Source organism: Myotis daubentonii, chromosome 3 (genome assembly GCF_963259705.1).
Source record: "Myotis daubentonii chromosome 3, mMyoDau2.1, whole genome shotgun sequence".
NCBI lineage: Eukaryota > Metazoa > Chordata > Mammalia > Chiroptera > Vespertilionidae > Myotis > Myotis daubentonii.
In genome coordinates, this window is record NC_081842.1 from 190,684,639 (window position 1) to 190,703,863 (window position 19,225).

At 43.3% G+C, this 19,225-nt stretch overlaps 2 protein-coding genes and 1 pseudogene across 4 annotated transcripts in view; 1 reads left to right on the forward strand and 2 right to left on the reverse strand.

The window, feature by feature from the left end:
• Positions 1–3,725: 3,725 nt before the first annotated feature.
• Positions 3,726–10,014, reverse strand: MED8 (mediator complex subunit 8). The gene is made up of 7 exons (XM_059689841.1): positions 9,935–10,014; positions 7,994–8,112; positions 6,802–6,946; positions 6,162–6,302; positions 5,890–5,971; positions 4,882–5,130; positions 3,726–4,056 (listed from the first exon to the last, which is right to left on the reverse strand). Exons 1-7 carry the CDS (start codon positions 9,938–9,940, stop codon positions 3,992–3,994), a joined length of 807 nt encoding a protein of 268 aa, XP_059545824.1. The 5' UTR covers positions 9,941–10,014; the 3' UTR covers positions 3,726–3,991.
• Positions 10,015–10,066: 52 nt separating this feature from the next.
• The window catches only part of SZT2 (SZT2 subunit of KICSTOR complex), a 57,467-nt gene continuing 48,308 nt past the window's right edge, over positions 10,067–19,225 (forward strand). For 2 of the 3 annotated variants that reach the window (XM_059689842.1, XM_059689844.1), the window contains exon 1: positions 17,058–17,138. In XM_059689842.1, coding sequence (XP_059545825.1) covers positions 17,073–17,138 — 66 coding nt within the window. In that variant the 5' untranslated portion in view covers positions 17,058–17,072. Of the gene's footprint in view, positions 10,173–17,057; positions 17,139–19,225 lie in introns of those variants that run through there. The other variant, XM_059689843.1, reaches the window with a different exon arrangement.
• LOC132231926 (DNA replication complex GINS protein PSF1-like) lies at positions 18,055–18,846 on the reverse strand (annotated as a pseudogene).

Below are 19,225 nucleotides of genomic sequence, written 5' to 3' on the forward strand. Positions count from 1 at the left end.
ATAAGTCAGGGGCTAGATCACACAGAATCTTATTTGCCTTTCCAAGAAATTTGAGCTGTTTTCCAAACTTTTCCAGTGAAGTAAATGTAATGGCAAAAAAATAAAAATAAAATAAAGATCCCTAGGGAATCCGGTGGCTTACTCCGAAGCCCTTCAGACTACAGTCATGCGCCACACGGCATTTTGGTAAACAGACTGCATAGACAACGATGGTCCCATAAGATTAATAGCGCTGAAAACCTCCCTCTGCCTAGTAATGTCACAGCCATCATGTCGTGGTGCAATGCATTACTCGTGTGCTTGTGGTGATGCTGGTGTCGTGTTGGTAAAGTCTACAGTAGTGCAGTCATGTCCTAGGCCTTCACATTCACTCGCCACGCACTCACTGACTCACTCAGCAAATCCAAGCTCCATTCATGGTAAGTGCCCTATACATTTTTTATACTATTTTTACTGTGCCTTTTCTATGTTTAGATACAAGTGCCTACCATATTTAGTATAGTAACATGCTGTACAGGCTTGTAGCCATACAGGGTGGCAAATCCCTTCCAAATGTTAGCCCCTATGTGTTCAAGGCTGTAAGGCCAGAGTCATATCAAGCCTCCCCAGTTAGGCACAATGAACTGTGAGGACTGATTAAAAAAAGGGGGGGGGGGGGCAAAGCCCCTGGCCCTACTTCTGGCCTGTTGCTAAAATTCAGTAAGTTATCCCCGCAAATCTGAAGCAGATGAAAGAAAATGTACATCCCTCAGTAGTTTCTCTGGACAGTAATCAGGAGTTGACCCAGGGTGGGCGTTTGGAAGGATTCAGCCTCCGTCCTGCCTGGTGCTGGGATCAGCTCATACGGCTCCTGTGTCCACAGGGCACAGAGAACACATTGTCCATAGGAGGATTATTCCGGACAAGAAGCTCAGACAAAGGGAGAAGTTGTTCCCAGCTGCCTGGGGGAGGTGAAATGGGGGTGGGAAAAGGGACCAGCCTTGCACTAGGGCATTCCTACAGAGTTCAGCTTCTTCCCCCAGCAGCAGGATAGGAGGTGGGCACTACACAACCTCTCCATCTCAGTTCTAATGCCAGGACCCCTTATGGAGTTGGAAGGAGCACTTAGCTACAACCTACCTATCTTGGCTGTTTCCCAAGAAAGTACAAGGTTAACTAAAGTAAGCTAGCTAGGTAAGACAACAATAAACATCAGAAGGGGAAGAAAATGGGGTGACTGGGGCAAAGATCAAAAGGGAGGCTCAACAATGACCCAATCCCAACCTTAGGACAGAGCTGGAGAAGGAGAGGTCCTAGGCAATGGGTGTCAGACAGTGATTCAGTGAGCTCCCACCTTCAGGATGAACTCAGTGCTGAGTAAGATCTTGAGATTTCACAGCTGCTGTTTTCTCCATGCTAGATATAAACCTGGAATACAATCTCATTCGCCAGGGGCCCCAAAGAGGAGAAAGCAGAGCAGTCAGAACCTGAGGAATATTACCAGAGTAGGGCAAGAGAGCCATCTTTTGCAAATCCTAAATTTGAGCACATCATGTCCTCTTCTTTTTTTTAAAAAAAAATATATTTTATTGATTTCAGAGAGGAAGGGAGAGGGAGAGATAGAATCATCAATGATGAGAGAGAATCATTGATCGGCTGCCTCCGCCACACACACACACACACACACACACACACACACACACACACTGGGTATTGAGCCCACAACCTAGGCATGTGCCCTTGACTAGAATCAAACCTGGAACCCTTCAGTTCACAGGCAGTTGCTCTACCCACTAGGATCATCATGGCCTCTTCTTCAAAGGAAGCTCCATATATATTACCCCCTGAGGGAATGAGTATGTTAGGAGTGGGAGATACATACCCTCCACTGAGGTGGTTACTGGGTTATATGTGCCCCATAGTTGGCGATGCTACATAGGTTGTGCGCTCCAGAGGATTTGGAGGTGGGAGCGGGCTTGGAAATGAGAGCATGTGCTTTCAAAGTTTAGAAGTTGGAGATGTGAATGCCTCCAGAATAAGGAGTATTTGTTTATGGGCACAAGATACAGGTCAGGTTACTGCATATGTTCCTGTTGGGGTAGAATATTTCCATTCTTGGAGGACAAGGAATCCATTTCAAATAGTAGAGTGGGAATAAAGTCAGTATTAACCATAGACAACGAAGAAACGTGGCTCTGGTGCCTTTCAGCAGGAAGGAATCTTTTGGTGGAATAAAGAATAGCAGTTACCAAAAGTTTGCTTCAGGGATTTTACAGAAGCACAGCATAAACCCTAGGCCGGTGATGGCGAACCTTTTGAGCTCGGCGTGTCAGCATTTTGAAAAACCCTAACTTAACTCTGGTGCCATGTCACATATAGAAATTTTTTGATATTTGCAACCATAGTAAAACAAAGACTTATATTTTTGATATTTATTTTATATATTTAAATGCCATTTAACAAAGAAAAATCAACCAAAAAATGAGTTCGCGTGTCACCTCTGACACGCGTGTCATAGGTTTGCCATCACTGCCCTAGGCAATATGAGAGTTAGCTTCGACAACACCAGTAGGAAGGGAAGGGATAAGAAGATAAAGAACACCTGAGTGAGCTGACAGAGTAGTAAGTGGGAGAAAGGTCTGGCTTTGCCTCAGAGCTAATGACATGACTCCCTGTGCTGCTGTGTGATATGGTCAGTGTACTTTGTGGATACCATTTCTTGTCTTGATGGAACAGAAATGAATGTGACATCTGGGACCACTTTTCCAGTCCTCTGCTGCCACAGCCTGGCAGAATTCTGCCTGGCACCGAACAAATGCCAAAGTACTAGATGTGACGAAAGAGAACAGAAAAAAGGCAGCTAGAAGGCTGTCCTCAAAACTCAGGACTTTTAGATCAAAGCTAATCAAAGATAAAACTTCTTAGGGAGAACAAATTACAATTACCTTGAAGCAACCTTGAAAGTCTCATAAATTGCTGTCAGATATGCCTGACATATGACCATCAAAATTTAAGTAACTTTATTCAGAGAAACCCTTTGGTCCACTTCTGCTGACCCAACCCTTGCCCTTGCCCAAAAGGAGTGAGAAAGGCAACTTAGACTAGAGACTCAAAATCACTCTGCTCTTCAACTTAAAAACGCAGGCAAAGGTACTGGTGGCTACCCATTCCCATGATTGATCCGGCTCTTCCTTGAAGCACAGGCTCATGGAGAGCAGAGCAGGCCCAAGCTTTACCAAAGCTTTAGGGAGATCGTTCACCCCAGCCCAGAAGCCTCACCGCCTAGCTTGAAGACATGGCCAGGAAGGAGCCGGGCAGAGACGTTGTGCCTCTAAGAACATAGAGGCTGCCACAGTGTCTAGCAGCACAAAATAAGCAGACTTTCCAACAGAACAGAGTGGTCCGTGATCCTGTGTTCATCAGCTCACCACTGACATGAAGCAGTATCAGATCAGGGTCAGTTCTGGATCAAGGACTGAGGAGGGCAGTAGGGAGAAGTGGCTGTAGAAACTATCATTTATTAAATACCAATTATTTCATACTAGAGGCCCGGTGCAAGAAATTCAGGCATAGGTAGGGTCCCTAGGCCTGGCTGGCAATCAGGGCCAATCGGGGCCTTCCTTCATTCCCTGCTACCCCCTGGTGGTCAGCGCATTTCATAGCGAGTGATCGAACTCCCAGTCTCTCGGTCGAACTCCCAAGGGGACACTTTATATATTAGCCTTTTATAGATATAGACACTGTGCTAAGTGTTTTACATTCATTTTCTCATTTAATCCTCACAACAGTCTTATGATGTAGAGATTACTATCGTTTACAAATAAGAAAACAGGCTCAGAAAAATTAGGTCACTTGCCCAAGGTCACACAGTTAGTCAGTGGCAAAGCTGGGATTTGTCTGTTGTTGAAAGCCATGTCCTTTTATTGTACCCATCTAGGTCAGTTTGGGCAAAAGGCAATTTCACTGCCTAGCTCTACAAAGAGCATCTGGGAGTCGAGGTCGCTGGCCACACTCACCGCTGGTAGGGATGCATTGAAGCTGACTTGATGTTGGTTTTTATTCCACTTGGCATTTTCCCTAAAAGGAACATAAAGAAAGACACTTGATGCATGGTAAGACTTTTATGATAATTCAGAAATGTGGTCTCTTAGGTTTCCTTCTGCCACCCTCTCTATCAACTCAGAACCTCTGTAGCATCTGAACCTGGACGCCAAAGCTCAGAGGCGTGGTTGCACACCAGCTCTCTCCCTAACGCTATCAAGGAGGAACGGGCTGTTTGTGGGGAGATGACGTGGTGGGAGGGATCAGACTCCTGCTCACCTATTCCTAGAAAAGATAGCTAAATCCGTGTGATCCCCATTCACAGGTAGAAGAATATACTTTTATTTTAATTGTCCCTTTTCTCAGACAGTGTAGAAAAAAATATCTCTTCTAGTTACTTGCATCTGAACTCCTCCAGACTGTTCTCATCATCACTAAAAGTGAGCAGGAGACAGAATATGGAGAAAAGAATACATGTAGCACTGGGAAACTTACTGCTTATCAATTCTCAACCCACCTATCAAATGGTCTTAATTAAGGTCTGACCATCGGTTTCTCTAAGAAAAAAACCCTACCATACCTGATATCCAGAGTAAATGGAACAGAAGGGTAGCTGAGAGACAGGTTTGAGATAGGGGTTGGAGGTGAGAGCAGTTTCTGCTATTCAAAGTTATTCTTCATTCTCTGGAGTTTGTTAGCGTCTCAAATGAGATTTTTACTCTCAAAAATTGTTTTCTGGATCACAATCCAGGAGAATGGGAGAAAATCTCCAGCTCTGGGGAGCCTGAAGGCTCAGACAACTCAGCTTATTCCCACTTCCTTGCTCAAGGTCTGTCACCATGTCAATCCCTGCCACCTTACCTGGTTGACCTGCCTGGGCCATTTGTACCCCACTGAGAATTGACTGCTGCTGGCTTGGAGCACCTGTCATCTGCACCTGCTGCAATCCTGAGGCTCCTGCAAGGATTGTTCCCGTTCCTGGCTGGCCTGGCTGGCCAGATCCACTGGTGCCTGAAGGTCTCCAATTGGACAGCCCCTTTCCAAAGGCAACAGCTGCCACCAAGGCACTGGTGTCTGCAGGGTTAAAGGTCTGCTTGTTTGGCCGGAGACCTGAAGAAAAAGGTGAGTGAGGACCCTGAAGTATTCCGCTGACCCTGGACGGAACCTAGCAGTAGGAAGACCAGTATGAGTACCAGGGCTTAGCGTTCTGACTTTAGCAGCATCTAGACTCCCTGGTAGCCCAGAGGAAGAGTCAAAGAACCTCCACAACTATCTCAGAATTCTCCCTTTTCACTTTGCCCATTTTCTCCATCTGTTCTAGGGCTGGACTTAAACAAAAAGCTAACAAAATGGATGTATACCCTTTCCTAAGCAGCTCATTCTTATATGTCCTCACTTCGCTACTAACCACCATTCCTACAAAAGTGATCTTATCCCTCTTTCCTTCTCCATTTTTTAAAAAATTTATTTTTATTTTAAATCCTCACCTGAGGATATTTTTTCCATTGATTTTTAGAGAGAGTGGAAGGGAAGGAGGGGGAGAAAAGAGGAAAAAGTGAGAAAAACGTCGATGTGAAAGAGACATCAATTGGTTGCCTCCCACATGTGCCCCGGTAGGGGCTGGTGATGAACCTGAAACCCAGGCACATGCCCTTGACTGGGAGTCGAACCTTCGACCCTTCAGTGATAGGGACTGATGTGCTAACCACTTAGCAACACCAGCTAGGGCACTCCACTACTTATTAGTATGGCTGGTGCCTTTGGGCAAGTTTCTAACCTTTTTCTATAAGAGGAAAGAGATCTGACTTATGGAAGTAAGGATTAAACTCAGGGCTTTCCTTCTCCATTTTGCCACCGATCCCTCCATACCTCCACTCTCTGATTCTCGTTCCTCTTTGCTGATTTTCTCCAAAAGGTTTGAGCACATTTTATTTAAACTCTGGATCTGCTTCTGTAACACACAAATTGGTAGAGAGATTAGGGCAAGCAAGAAATGATTGTGGGGAAGCTGCTTTCTTGTGCTCTTTCAGGGGCAACTTATATGCAATCAACTGTGCATCCTATGAAACAGCAATAGTAAAGCCTAGCTTCTCATGTGGGACTTGGGGGTGGGGGGCAGCAGGGCAGTGAATCAGTCCAACCTGAGCTACATCAGCACCGATGCGGGCAGCATCTGTTGTCAGTTGCTTCTCTTGCTCTTCAACCTCAGGGTCAGGCTTGGTTCTCAGATGGTCAGGGACTACCTCATGGCTGAAAACAGGTACTCGTCCTTCCGTCTGCCGCTGTTAAACACAGCTTTTATTAATCATCCTAGGCATTCCAAGAAGAGTCAATCTGGACCGATATATAGGTCCTGTCACAGGCAAACAGTGCATTTTCAGGAAAAACACAGCCTAAGATGTATGATACTTTGCTTCCTAGGACACCATACCCCTCACTCTATCATTCATCTCTGTTTCCTCACACTCCTATCTGTACTAGACACAGGGGCAAATCTCTCTGCTACATTTTAATCAAAGACTAAAATATACAAAGTTACAATAGAAAATGCATTTTGCTCCAGACAGGTGTTGGATGAGAAAGGCCTTTGCCTTGGTGGCAAGGTCTTCAGGTTTATTTGGGAGCAGCTCCCCAACTCCAGGACAAAAAGCAAGGCCTCCAAAATGCAGCCTCACTTATTGCTCCACATTCAGAACCTCTACAATAACCAGCCAACGACTGTGCTCTAGGCCCTTACCAAAGAACTTAATTTCCCAAGTTGTACCCTTCTCCTCCTCTTACCATAAGATCTTCATCACGGTCTGGGGACAACACCAGAGGGATGATGACCTGGTTACGGAACAGTGGTGTCTTTTCATGCTTCAAGACCTTGTTCAGAGTGTTCAACTGTCCAGAGAGCAAGGCAAAGTTGTCCAGGACAGAGGGCCTGGTGGTAGTAAGAAGGTGTCAGAATATTCCCAGTACAGTAGCCTCAAAGGGGTCCTTCAGCCCTGACTGGTTTGGCTCAGTGGATAGAGCGTCGGTCTGCAGACCGAGAGGTCCCGGGTTCGATTCCGGTCAAGGGCATGTACCTTGGTTGCGGGCACATCCCAGTAGGAGGTGTGCAGGAGGCAGCTGATCGATGTTTCTCTCTCATCGGTGTTTCTAGCTCTCTGTCCCTCTCCCTTCCTCTCTGTAAAAAAAAAAATCAATAAAATATATATTTAAAAAAAAAAAAAAAAGGGGTCCTTCAGATTAGGAATACTCAGACTCACCCCCAAAAGACTCCTAGCCCTAGAGCTGGACTAGGTAGGAACCAGCGTGTCTTATAGGGATTGTGGGGTTAGAAAAGAGGGACACACTTTCAGTTTCTGACACAGATGGAGAAAAAAGTTCATTTCTTGAATGGGGTGAGGAACAGTGGCAAAATAGGAACCATGGGGGGGAGGTTGGGGGTTAATGGGGGGATGAGAACACATTTGTAATACCTTAACTAATAATAAAAAAAAAATCAATAATATATATATATATATATATATATATATATATTTAAAAAAAAAAAAAAGGAACCATGCCTACACTGTTATCACCAAAAGTTCAGAAACGGAGTAAAAGCCTCTTTTCTGGCCTGGAAATAAGATCTATATTTCCAGAGTAGGTTGGATTTAAAAGGCTCACCAATATCTATGGCAAGAGATCCAGTATGACCTTTGTGTTCCTACTGTAGTGGGAGGATTTCTTTTCAAAGAAGTCAAAGGGTGAGAATCAAAGCTAGAAAGAGCCTAGATTGGGAAACTGGGCATTTCTCTACTTCCTTGTCATGGAGGCCCTATATTATACTTCATTCGTTAAATGTTGGGAAACCTAGCTCTTACCAAATCATAAGATGTTTGCAAACTGATAAATGGTTCTATCACTGGAGGTGCCCTATTCACCAGGAGGCTTGGCCCCCCCACCCATGCAGCCCTCCCCAGATTACCCTGGCCATCCTTACCAGGTCAACCGGTCATACTCGTTCTCTAATTTGTAAATGAAACTCCCCAGTGAGTTCTTCAGATCAGCCACTTGACTCAGCAGTGCATCTAATGACGCTTCAAGCTGCTTCTCCTCCCTCTGCACCAATAGGAACAGGTTGGTTACTCAGATGAGGGTGAGTATGACGCATACAAAGGAAGGCTGAAAAGCCAGGATGACAGTATGCAACACTATTAAGTAACACAGGATCTCACTGGCATACGAGAGCCAGGTTGTTTTCTATCTTTGGTATTTGGGTTACAGACAGCATCAACTCTTAGACCTTTCAACTCATGCACCTGACCTCGATTCTTTCTACAACTGATTCCTTTCTCCATCATTTCCTAATTCATGCCTGGTTTTTCTCTGTACTAAGTATACTCTATTCCAGTGATGGCGAACCTTTTGAGCTCGGCATGTCAGCATTTTGAAAAACCCTAACTTAACTCTGGTGCCGTGTCACATATAGAAATTTTTTGATATTTGCAACCATAGTAAAACAAAGATTTATATTTATTTTATATATTTAAATGCCATTTAACAAAGAAAAATCAACCAAAAAAATGAGTTCGCGTGTCAGAGGTTCGCCATCACTGCTCTATTCTCTCATTGAGAACTTTTCTCGAGACCTAATGTCTGGGTTTATTCACTTTTGTGTACCTCTGCAGCATCGGTACGACTCTGTTCTAGAGCTTGCCTTGTGAGCCAGGCTGTTCTTGCCAATGGCACACAATCTCTGAGAAATCTACCTATACAGGAAGGTTTCTCTGACCACTGGCTGGCCTTGGACCACCACCGCAGCCCCTGCCTCAGCTCTTCATTTGCCCTCAGCACTTGATGTTTCAACCTTCTCCTTGCTGAATTAATCTGCACTCATTTTATCTCTGTGCCAACATTCCTGTGCCCCTTTCACAGGCTTATAAACATTTACTGACAGACGTCCAGGTGCAAGAAACTATGACAAATGAACAAAACAACATAATGAATGGGGAAGGCTTGGGGTGGGGGTTGGGCAAAAAGGGAGAAAATGGGAGACATCTGTAATACTGTCAGCAATTAAATAAAAATAAATTTTAAAAATGCAAATGTCGCCCCAGCTGGTTTGGTTCAGTGGACAGAGCATCGGCCCGCGGACTGAAGGGTCTCGGGATGATTCCAGTCAAGGGCACATGCCTGGGTTGCAAGCTTGATCCTCAGTAGGGGGCGTGCAGGAGGCAGCAGATCAATGATTCTCTCTCATCATTGATGTTTCTATCTCTCTCCCTCTCCCTTCCTCTCTGAAATCAATAAAACTATATTTTTAAAAAATGCACACGTCCTAAGCACCAGACAAAAAACTGTAAATGCTGGGGGGTGGGGGGAGTCCTGCAAAATAATTTTTTTTCTATCTATAGCCTCCGGTTTTACTTTGGGCACAGGTTGGGAAATCGTCTTGCAAACTCGCCAATGTGCAGGGCAGGAGCCACCCACGGCCTCAGATTATAATTAGTTTAGCTTTTGGCCACAGGGGTTCCACAATTTCTTCATCCCTCGGGCTTCTCTCCGATTGCAAATTCCCTGTTATTTCGGCATCCAACAGCCGGCCACCCCGGCACTTTCTTGAGTCGTCTTCCTTAAGATGCAGCTCAACCTTCCCAAATTACAACCTGGTCCTTTCCCATAACCTAGCAAATCAGTGATGCTTCCTCCCTCCCGATTTAGCCGTGGTTTCTCTCTGGTCAGCCGGGCTCCCAACCCATGTCATCTCCGCCTCTCTCCCCCGTAGGCCTCGCCCCTCCACCCCACGTTCCCTTAAGTGTCAGCCTCGGGCTCTGCCCCCTACTCTCAGCTTCAACTCCTCATTCTCTCCTCGGTCGGCCTACTCTCGGGCCGGTTAACCGAAACTAAGTGGCTATACCGATCGCCCCAACCAAATACTCACCTGCATAGCGGGGGCACTGTCTGCGGCAACCACCTCCTCTTCCGGTTTTCAAGTCAACGAGTCACGCGGAGAGGGTTGCTTCCACCAATCAGAGAGCGCATAAGTTGTCCCGCCTACTCACTTCCTGTTCCTGCCAGGTGCGCGGCAGCCGGGTCAGGGGTCACAAGCGGAACATCTTCCCTGGCCCGGGCCGGCGCGGGAGCGCTGTGTGATGGCTTCGGAACGCCCGGAGCCGGAGGTGAGGGGCGGGCGGGCGCAGCTCTGGGCCCCGAGATCCGAGGGCCCGGCGGCCTGGTCCGGCCGTGGCCTCCTCCGGGTCTTGGGGCGACCGGGCTGGCCCCGAAAGCCTGTCAGTTGAGCCTCCTCCCCGAGGTCCGCAATTTCCTCGAGGGGAAACTCGCTGCTTTGTGTTGTTTACTGAAATTTCATCCACGTCGCCGACTCTAAGGCTCTTGGGTGCTTTGACCTAATAATAGTATTAAACCCTTTATTTTGATTTTCTGTTGCAGTTTCAGGGGGCAACAGGGCGATGGACTTCCTTTTCCGATTTCTGCATTTCTTCAAACATTGGAATCCCATAAACAGCATGAGATAATTTATTTCTAGCGTTCATGCTTAGGGAAAGCAGTTTTGGTTTCGTGAAAATATTTTTGACTCGGAGTGAAACCTCGTTCCACTGTTGAGCTAACTTGGGGCAAGTTTTGACATCCCAGATGTTGTTTCCTTCATAAAATACCTATCTCATGGTGTGTTGTGAGGATCACAAGTATTAAACCAGAAAAAATGCATTTGAGGTATCAATTAGGTGGTAAGGACCTCGAAAGGAACGTCATATACCTTGTGTTATTCAAACTCGTGCGAGGAAGGTGGCAACACCCATTCTCGTTTACAGATAAAGGAAATTGGGACGTGAGGGAGGTTAAGTACCTTACCCAAGTGCCACTCAGCTGGCGGGTAGCAGAATTCTGCAGTTAGAAGCTCCCCGCATAAATCGCTCAGATCTGGAAGGAACAACATCACTCGGGGCGGTGTCCAATATCACAAGAGAATATGAGTAGGTGGGAAGGGTGAGGGGTGTGTATGATGACACAGATAGTAGTCATTACTAAATGGTTACTGCATACCAGGCATCATCCTAAGCACTTTACCAATACCAATGAATGCTCTCAACCCTATGAAGTCGACACTATTACCATCCCCATTTTTCAGTTGTGGAAACAGGCACAGAGAAATTCAGAGAAACAGTTGCACAGCTAGTAAGTAGTAGAGCCAGGACTCCAAAAACAGGGGGCCTGGCTCCAGATCTTACGTTCTTAACCATTATGTTTAATAATAATAAATACTTATAAATAATAAAGCAGCCATGGGATGGTAAATCTCCAGTTCACTGGGATTGGATGTGATGAGACTCAGGATTAAGTAGGAAATTATGCCTTATTTAAAATAATCAGACATATTCACAGGAAGAGCCCATGCATCAGAAATACCAGTATTGAGAAAAACCATGAAATAATTTATAGTCTATTTTGTTATGGATTAAAACAAGGAAATAAAATGGGGAAATACAACATACTTTCTAGGCAGATAGTCTTAAACAGCATTGTCCAGTAGAAACCTAATGCAAACCATCTATGTAAATTTCCTAGTAGCCACATTTAAAAAGGTAAAAAGAAATGGAGAAAAATTAGTCATATATTTATTTAATCCTATATTTCCAAAATATTACTTTAACTTATAATAAATATTTTTAAATTATGAGATATTAATATTCTTTTTTTGTACCAAATCTTTTTATATATATATATATATTTTATTGATTTTTTACAGAGAGGAAGGGAGAGGGATAGAGAGTTAGAAACATCGATGAGAGAGAAACATCAATCAGCTGCCTCCTGCACACACTCCCACTGGGGATGTGCCTGCAACCAAGGTACATGCCCTTGACTGGAATCGAACCTGGGACCCTTCAGTCCAAAGGCCGATGCTCTATCCACTGAGCCAAACCAGTTAGGGCTGTACTAAATCTTTAAAGTCTAGCATGCATTTTACACTTCAGCACATATCATTTTATACTAGCAATAATACTTCAAGTGCTTAGTAGCCCCATGCAGTAGCAGCTACCATATTGAACAGTGCAGATCTAAAGTAAGAGTCAAAACACACTCCTGGGAATCTCATTCAGCCAAAGATTAAGCATTTGTTAAGTTCTTGATTTGCATTTCTGAAAATGTTATCTCAGGAAGTAAAGGGGGTAAAGAATTCTTCCGCCACTGGGCAGAAAAGTGACTGACCTTTAGGGTTGATACCACGCCTAGAGAGAGCGTTTGGGCATAGGCAGATTTAAGAAATCATTCGTTCATCAAATACTTAAAATATTTTGAGTGCTGTTATGGATCCAGAATTGTACTAATTATCAGGGTGGATATGGGGCAGTGTAAGACATGTTCCTTATTTTAATGGCGTAAGCAAACATTGAATTATGATAATTAAGTGCTGCAAAGGAAAAATACAGAGCGAATGAGTATTTAACAGCAGTTTTTTGTTGTTTTTTTTTTTTTTGGAGGGACTGGTTCTTTATTTTAAAAAGATACTTGTTCAATTTTCAGTATCAAAACGTTGCACTATGGGTTTCTCTTTCTCCCAATTGGCCCCCAAAGGGACCACACCAAAAAAGAGTACATTTAAGCCAATAAGCTTTAACAACAGTTCTTAACCTACTTTGTTAAGAAATGGTGGGAGCTGAGGTGGATCAGGAAGTTGCTTCAGAGGAATAACATTTAAGCCTTAAGCATGAGAAGACTAAAGGAATAGTGAGAATTCTGAAGTGAGAAGGTTGAGCCTTTGGAGAACTGAGAGGAAGCAGCTGCTAGTGGCTACAGTGTGACAATGAGAATAGCTAACACAGGTGCTTGCTCAAGTCATATAATACTTCTAACCCCCCCCCCCCCCGAAATAGGTACTTTTATTATTCCCCTTTCACAGATAAGGAAACTAAGGCACAGAGAGTTTACATAACTTCACCAAGACCTTCCACCGATAAGCAGCAGAACAAGCATTTGATCCTAGGGACTCTAACTCAGGGGGAGATGGGTGAGAGATGAGGCTGGAGAAGATTCAGGTTGAGGCCATACTAGAGTTTCAGGACTATGTCATATGTATAGTGGTAAGGAGGCTTCAGACAGCTCAAGGCGGGGAGGTGGGGGGGAAAGTCTACATTTTTCATGGGACTCTTAACAGAAAACAGCACAAAGCTTGAATTATATCTCAACTACAAAGAGCCAGGTGCAAAAACAAGTTAATGAGATGGGAATGTTTCCTTTATACTGATATACATGATATGCAGTGCAGTATCTGATGATTTATTCATCTTGTTATAAATGGTATGTAGGCCTCAATAATTGTTCCAAAGAATGATAGGCTTCCTCTATCATTGTTCTGACTCTCGTGTTTAATTACAACAATATCTTTATGAAATAGATATTCTTATCCACGTTATCAATGAAGAAACTGAGGCCTGGAAAAATTATGTAACTTGTCCAAGCTCACCTAGATAGTAAGTAGTAGAACCAGATTTAATTTCAGATCGATCTCTTGACTCCAAAACCCTGCTTTCTCTTTGCCAGACTCCTCTAAGTATAATGCACTTTAGACTCAGGAGGATTAAGTATTAGGGACTTGAAGCTCTGTATGAGTGTAGGCACTGTGAGAACATCACAGATTCATGGATTCTCAAACATTAAAGTGGAAGAATCACTTGGGGAGCTTGTTAAGCGTAGATTCCTGAACCCTATCCACTCTAATTCAGTTGGTTTGGGGTGGTGCCCAGGAGTCTGCATTCTGATAAGAACCTCAGGTAATCCTGATGCAGCTGGCCCTTGGATCACACTTTGAAAAATACCATTGGAGCTGCTTAAATCTTTTTTTAAAATAAATATGCTTTTAGAGGGAGAGAAACATCATGGATAGGCTGCCTCCTGCACGCCCCCTACTGGGGATCGAGCCTGAAACCCAGGCATTTGCCCTGACTGTGAATCTAACCAGTAACCTCTTGGTTCATGGGTTGATACCCAACCGCTGAGTCACATGGCCGGACTGCCTAAATCTTTTTAAGTCCTCCGGTTCTGATAAATTACACCTTGAAAGTGAAGAAAACATAAGGATGTTTTGAAAACATGTTTGTTGACTTTGAAGGATCACATATAAGGGGGAATGTGAGAAAAATTGTTCCTGGTTTCAAGCTAGTGGATTCTGTAAGAACTGATTGATGAACTAGACTCCAGCTTGGCCTTGGACAGTCAGTCCATCATCCTAAATGACTTTAGAGACAAGGTGGAAAAATGGAAGCTGTATAGTAGTGTAATTAAGCAGCCTACTAACTAATAATCTAAAGGAAGTTTTCTAATAGCACAGTGATCATACCCTCCATCTGGTTTATCCCCCTATCCCTCCTCACTTAACAAACCCTGTTAACCTTCAGTGTCTCTTTCTCCTAAGATCCTAGCCTGGGACAGATTACTTAGTTACATGTTATCATAGAACCCCATTCTTATCCTTTGGTGAATATACTCAGTTTATATAATAAAATTATTAGAGTAGTGACTTGATTTTTTTTTCCATTGGGTAAATTTTGTGAGAATAGAGAATGCCAGTTTTTGCTTTCCATTGTATACTTAGGACCTAGTGCTGGTATGTGGCAGGCTTTTCATAAATTTGTTGGCTGATAAATGAATGCATGCTCACCTTGCCTTTGTCCTCTTTGGACTTGGATGAGGACAATGGCATCCTGATCAAATTAGCAGGGAAATTAAGCTGTAAAGCAGTGGTTCTCAACCTTCCTAATGCCGCAACCCTTTAATTTAATACAGTTCCTCATGTTGTGGTGACCCCCAACCATAAAATTATTTTCGTTGCTACTTCATAACTGTAATTTTGCAACTGTTATGAATCATAATGTAAATATCTGATATGCAGGATGTATTTTCATTGTTACAAATTGAACATAATTAAAGCATAGTGATTAATCACAAAAACAATATGTAATTATTTATGTGTTTACCTATGGTCTTAGGCGACCCCTGTGAAAAGGTCATTCGACCCCAAAGGGGTTGCAACCCACAGGTTGAGAACCGCTGCTGTAAAGAGACTTATTAGAAGAAAAAGGAGCCCTCTCCTAACTTCACAATAGAATAATAGACTGAATTTATCGAATATAATAGGACTAATTGAATAATTGTATGTGTCCCAAAACGCCAGCTACATGAGGACAGATCTGAACAGCAGCACAAGAGAGAAAGTCATGGAGGTTCCTGAGTATGGGATGATAAAGCTTTTAAATATGTAAATAGAACCTCGAGGGCTCTGAATGTGTGACCTCACCTGGGTATTGTGTTCCATATCAGCCTCCACATTTTAGGTTGAGAAGTTGATCAACCAGAGTTCATTCATAGGCATATGATATAAAATAAAATAATGAGGAAATTTGAAGTCATTCTGTTGGAGATGCACTTAGAGAACCTGGAGATACTTATTACGGAAAAGCAAAGACTCCAGGCGGTCATCAGATGTTTGATAGACTCAGAAGCAACTGATGTTGACTGACTTGTTATTGTACTGATGTGTGCGTTTATATTTTCATATTCATATTTTCATATTTATATTTTCATATTTGGGGTAGCTGGTGGTATTTTATAGAAGAGGACTAAAGCTGAAGCCCATAGTCTCGGCTATCAAATCACACTTTCTTTCAAAACAAATCTATTAGAATGCACACCAAAACCTTCTCCCCAGATTCCAAGAACAGCAAAAAAGAAGATAATACTGAAAAAGAACAGACTAGTAAAAAACTGGCTTAAAACAAACAAACAAAAAATACCACAGCTTTCATGAAAGCAAAGGAAAACCCCAAACAATAGATTTGCTAGTTTTTCCATAAAGTGGGTGATGAGGAAGGATGGAAACTCTTGAACAACAAAGAGCAGATGTTGATAAAAGTGGAAAAACTAAGAATAACTGGTAAATCGATTGTGAGAGCAATTTCTCTTTCATGCTTTTATTCAACAAACATTTCAATACTTAGTGTGCTTTGGCACTGTGCTAGTTTCTTAGGATACAGCAAAGAACAATATATAGACAAAGCCCTACTTCCCTGGAGCTTCTAGACCTGTAGGAGAAACAAACATTAAAAAGTACATAAAGCCCTGGCCAGTTTGGCTCAGTTGGTTGAATATCCTCCCATGTACTCAGAGGTTGTCTGTTCCACTCCTGGTCAGGACACATGCCCAGGTTGCTAGGTTGATCTCCAGTAGGGGGTATGTAGGAGGCAGCTAAAGGATGTTTTCTCCTCTCTCCCTCTCCCTTCCTCTCTCTAAAAAAAAATCAATTAAAAAATATTTTTAAAAGTGCATAAATAGCTTGCTCAGCACCTTTCCCTTCCCCCACTACCCTCCAGGCATGTTACCTTTGCCCTTCTCTCTCCGAGGCTCCAAGGGCCCTTCTTTTGCTTCTGCAACTTGTTTCCTGAGCCTACGCAGCCCAGCTGGCTCACCTCTACTACCTCTGTGACTCTCTAAATAAACTTTCTCGTATAACTTGAATAAATAAATAAGTAAAATAAAAAGTACATAAATTCTTTTATTGTAAATTGTGGTGGGTGCTATGAAGAATTATAGACTGCTTTGTGAATACCCAACAGAGATACCTAACAGTGCAGGAAATCATTGCCAAGATTTTAGTTCTAGAAGATAGAGTGACCAAATGTCCCGACTGTCCTTATAGTGTTGGCCCTTGGACATGTGCTCTGACTACCAAAGAACAAAAGGAAAATAGTATGGAGGCTAGTGTTAAGATTTTCTCACCCTGAGAACAATTGTACTGATTATGGTTAGTTTTAAATGTTAAGTTTACTTTGCTGAGAACATAGCGTGAATTCACTTACTTAGCAAAATTGTTTTGAGCATCTTATATGCCAGGCACTGCACTAGACCCTGGGGATAGGGTGATAAACATGAAGGACTGCTAAATTGGGATATTCTTCCTATTTTGTGTGTGTGTTTTTAATTTATTTCTCTATTTAAGGGGGAGAGAGACACATCTAGATTTGTTGCTCCACCCATCCATGCGTTCATTTGTTGATTCTTGTATGTGCCCCTACCAGGGATCAAACCTGCAACCTTGGTGCTCCAACCAACTAAGCTACTCAGCCAGGGTGGGATATTCTTCCTGTTCTGATAATACCCTGAGCCCCAGCCTATCCTTTTTCAGATAAGAAGCCTGGCAGGGATCCAGCATAGTCAACTCAAACACAAGCATGGTTACTAATATCACACCCACACCAGCTCGGTCAATCCTGAGGGAAAGGTTGCCCTTTCATGAGAGTCTCCCACTCTGAGACCGTGGATCAGAGAAAGAGAGGGCAAGTAATTGCTGCAGGTTCTTTCGTTGCCAGTAGACTCCTTTTCTGACTTTAGGGGCTTGGCAATAAGACTAATTTGATGGGACTTTTTTAGGAGGTTGTGCTTAGAAAGTGATGGTAAATATATTAATTTTTCCTAGCTAACTTGGAAATCTTTCTGCCACTTACTGGTTTCTGATGCTACCTTAGTCAACCTTGACACCTTCCTTTTTATCACTTTCTTTCTCACTTCCAATTAATCACCAGTTCTTGTCTGTCTTATTCTAAAAATATCTTAAAGTACAACTAAGCTCACTTGTCTCAAAGGTTAATTGAAGCTGACTTTTGTTTGTTTTTTCATAGCAAGGCTTTCTCAATGAAAGGCAGTGGTGATTTCACGTGGTACACAACTCCTTGTCTCCCCTGGAACATAGAATGGCTACTTTGAGTAGCTCTGGTCTAGATGACTGTCATTTCCCATGGTCATTAAGGAAACTTTCTGAATCACATGGTATCCAGAGGGAATTTTTTTTTTTTTGTAATTGTAGGAATGTTATAATTATAGATACAGATTACAAAAAAGAGAAGGAATCTTGTACAATAGGAGAACAAACCATCCTCAGCCAAGTATTGCTGGTTATATTAAAGAATGTCTGTAACTTTTAAAACCAAAGAGGCGTGGGGGCAAGGGAGGGTGGAGAAGGAAGTATAGAAGTTTGTGTAGATGGGTTCACCCTCGTGCCACAGGGAAGCTTGGCAGTGCCTCAGTATGAGGTTGCCACAGGACATGCTCCAGAATGCCTTGTCTAATCAGCTGCTTGCACTTCCACCCAGGTAGAAAGTGCTGTAGTTTTTTAAATAGGACTGAAGTGCCATCATCAACTGCAAATTCTTCAGTCTTTTAGACATCGTACTTCAGTATATAGGCATTGGGGAGGTTCATATTCCATGTAATATCCAAATCTTCATCTCCTCCCAATGACCTCACATAAGTAGCAAAGAACTTTTTATAATGATTGAGCCATGCTATTTCTTTAGCAGACATGTGAAATCGTAAAACATTTGGCAAAACACTGCTGTATTCCCACCTGAGTGGGTCATACAGGTATGCTGTCAATTTCCTAGCAAAGTACAGTGTTGAAATTTGGTGGTTGGTATCAAATTACTTCGTCCACCTAACTTCACTTCATTGGTTTTGTTCATATAAAGCTTTCATCTCCTCCAGAACTTGCCTGAGTTCATCCTCCTTTTTTTCTTATAAACCTTTTTAAGGACATTTCCAGGGAGTGATCCAGATTGGATTTCAAGCCTCAGAGGAAGGTCAGAAAGCCTAGGGTGGGAGTGGAGGGAACTTTCTGCTGCAATTCTGGCTTGGTGGGTGTTCCCTTTCTGGCCAGTGTCCTCTCCCCTCTCTAGTTGAGGCCACTGACCTGTGGGAAGGTGCCAGGAGAAGCCCCACTCCTGGGACCAAGCCCAGACCCCAGCGCAGTAAGCGTCAGCCACTCAGCCTCACTCTGACCATGACACAGTGCGGTGCTTCTTTCTCCAAGACCCAGAGGAATTTGTTTTATTAATCTTCACCCAAGGATATTTTTCCCATTGATTTTTTAGAGAGAGTGCGAAGGAGGGAAGGAGGGAGAGAGGGAGGGAAGGTAGATAGCTAGGGAGGGAAAGACAGAAACATCATTATGGAAGAGATACCTTGATCACTCGCCCTGGGGATCAAACCTGCAACCCAGGTATGTGACCTGGAATCGAACCCGTGACCCTTCAGTGTTCAGGCCAATGTTCAGTCCTCAGGCCAAGGTTAAATCCTCTGGCTAGGGCAGAAGGAACTTTTAAAATGTAGATATGTTTCTGCCCTGTTGGAAGAAAAGAGTTGGATAGCTTGGCCTAATTCA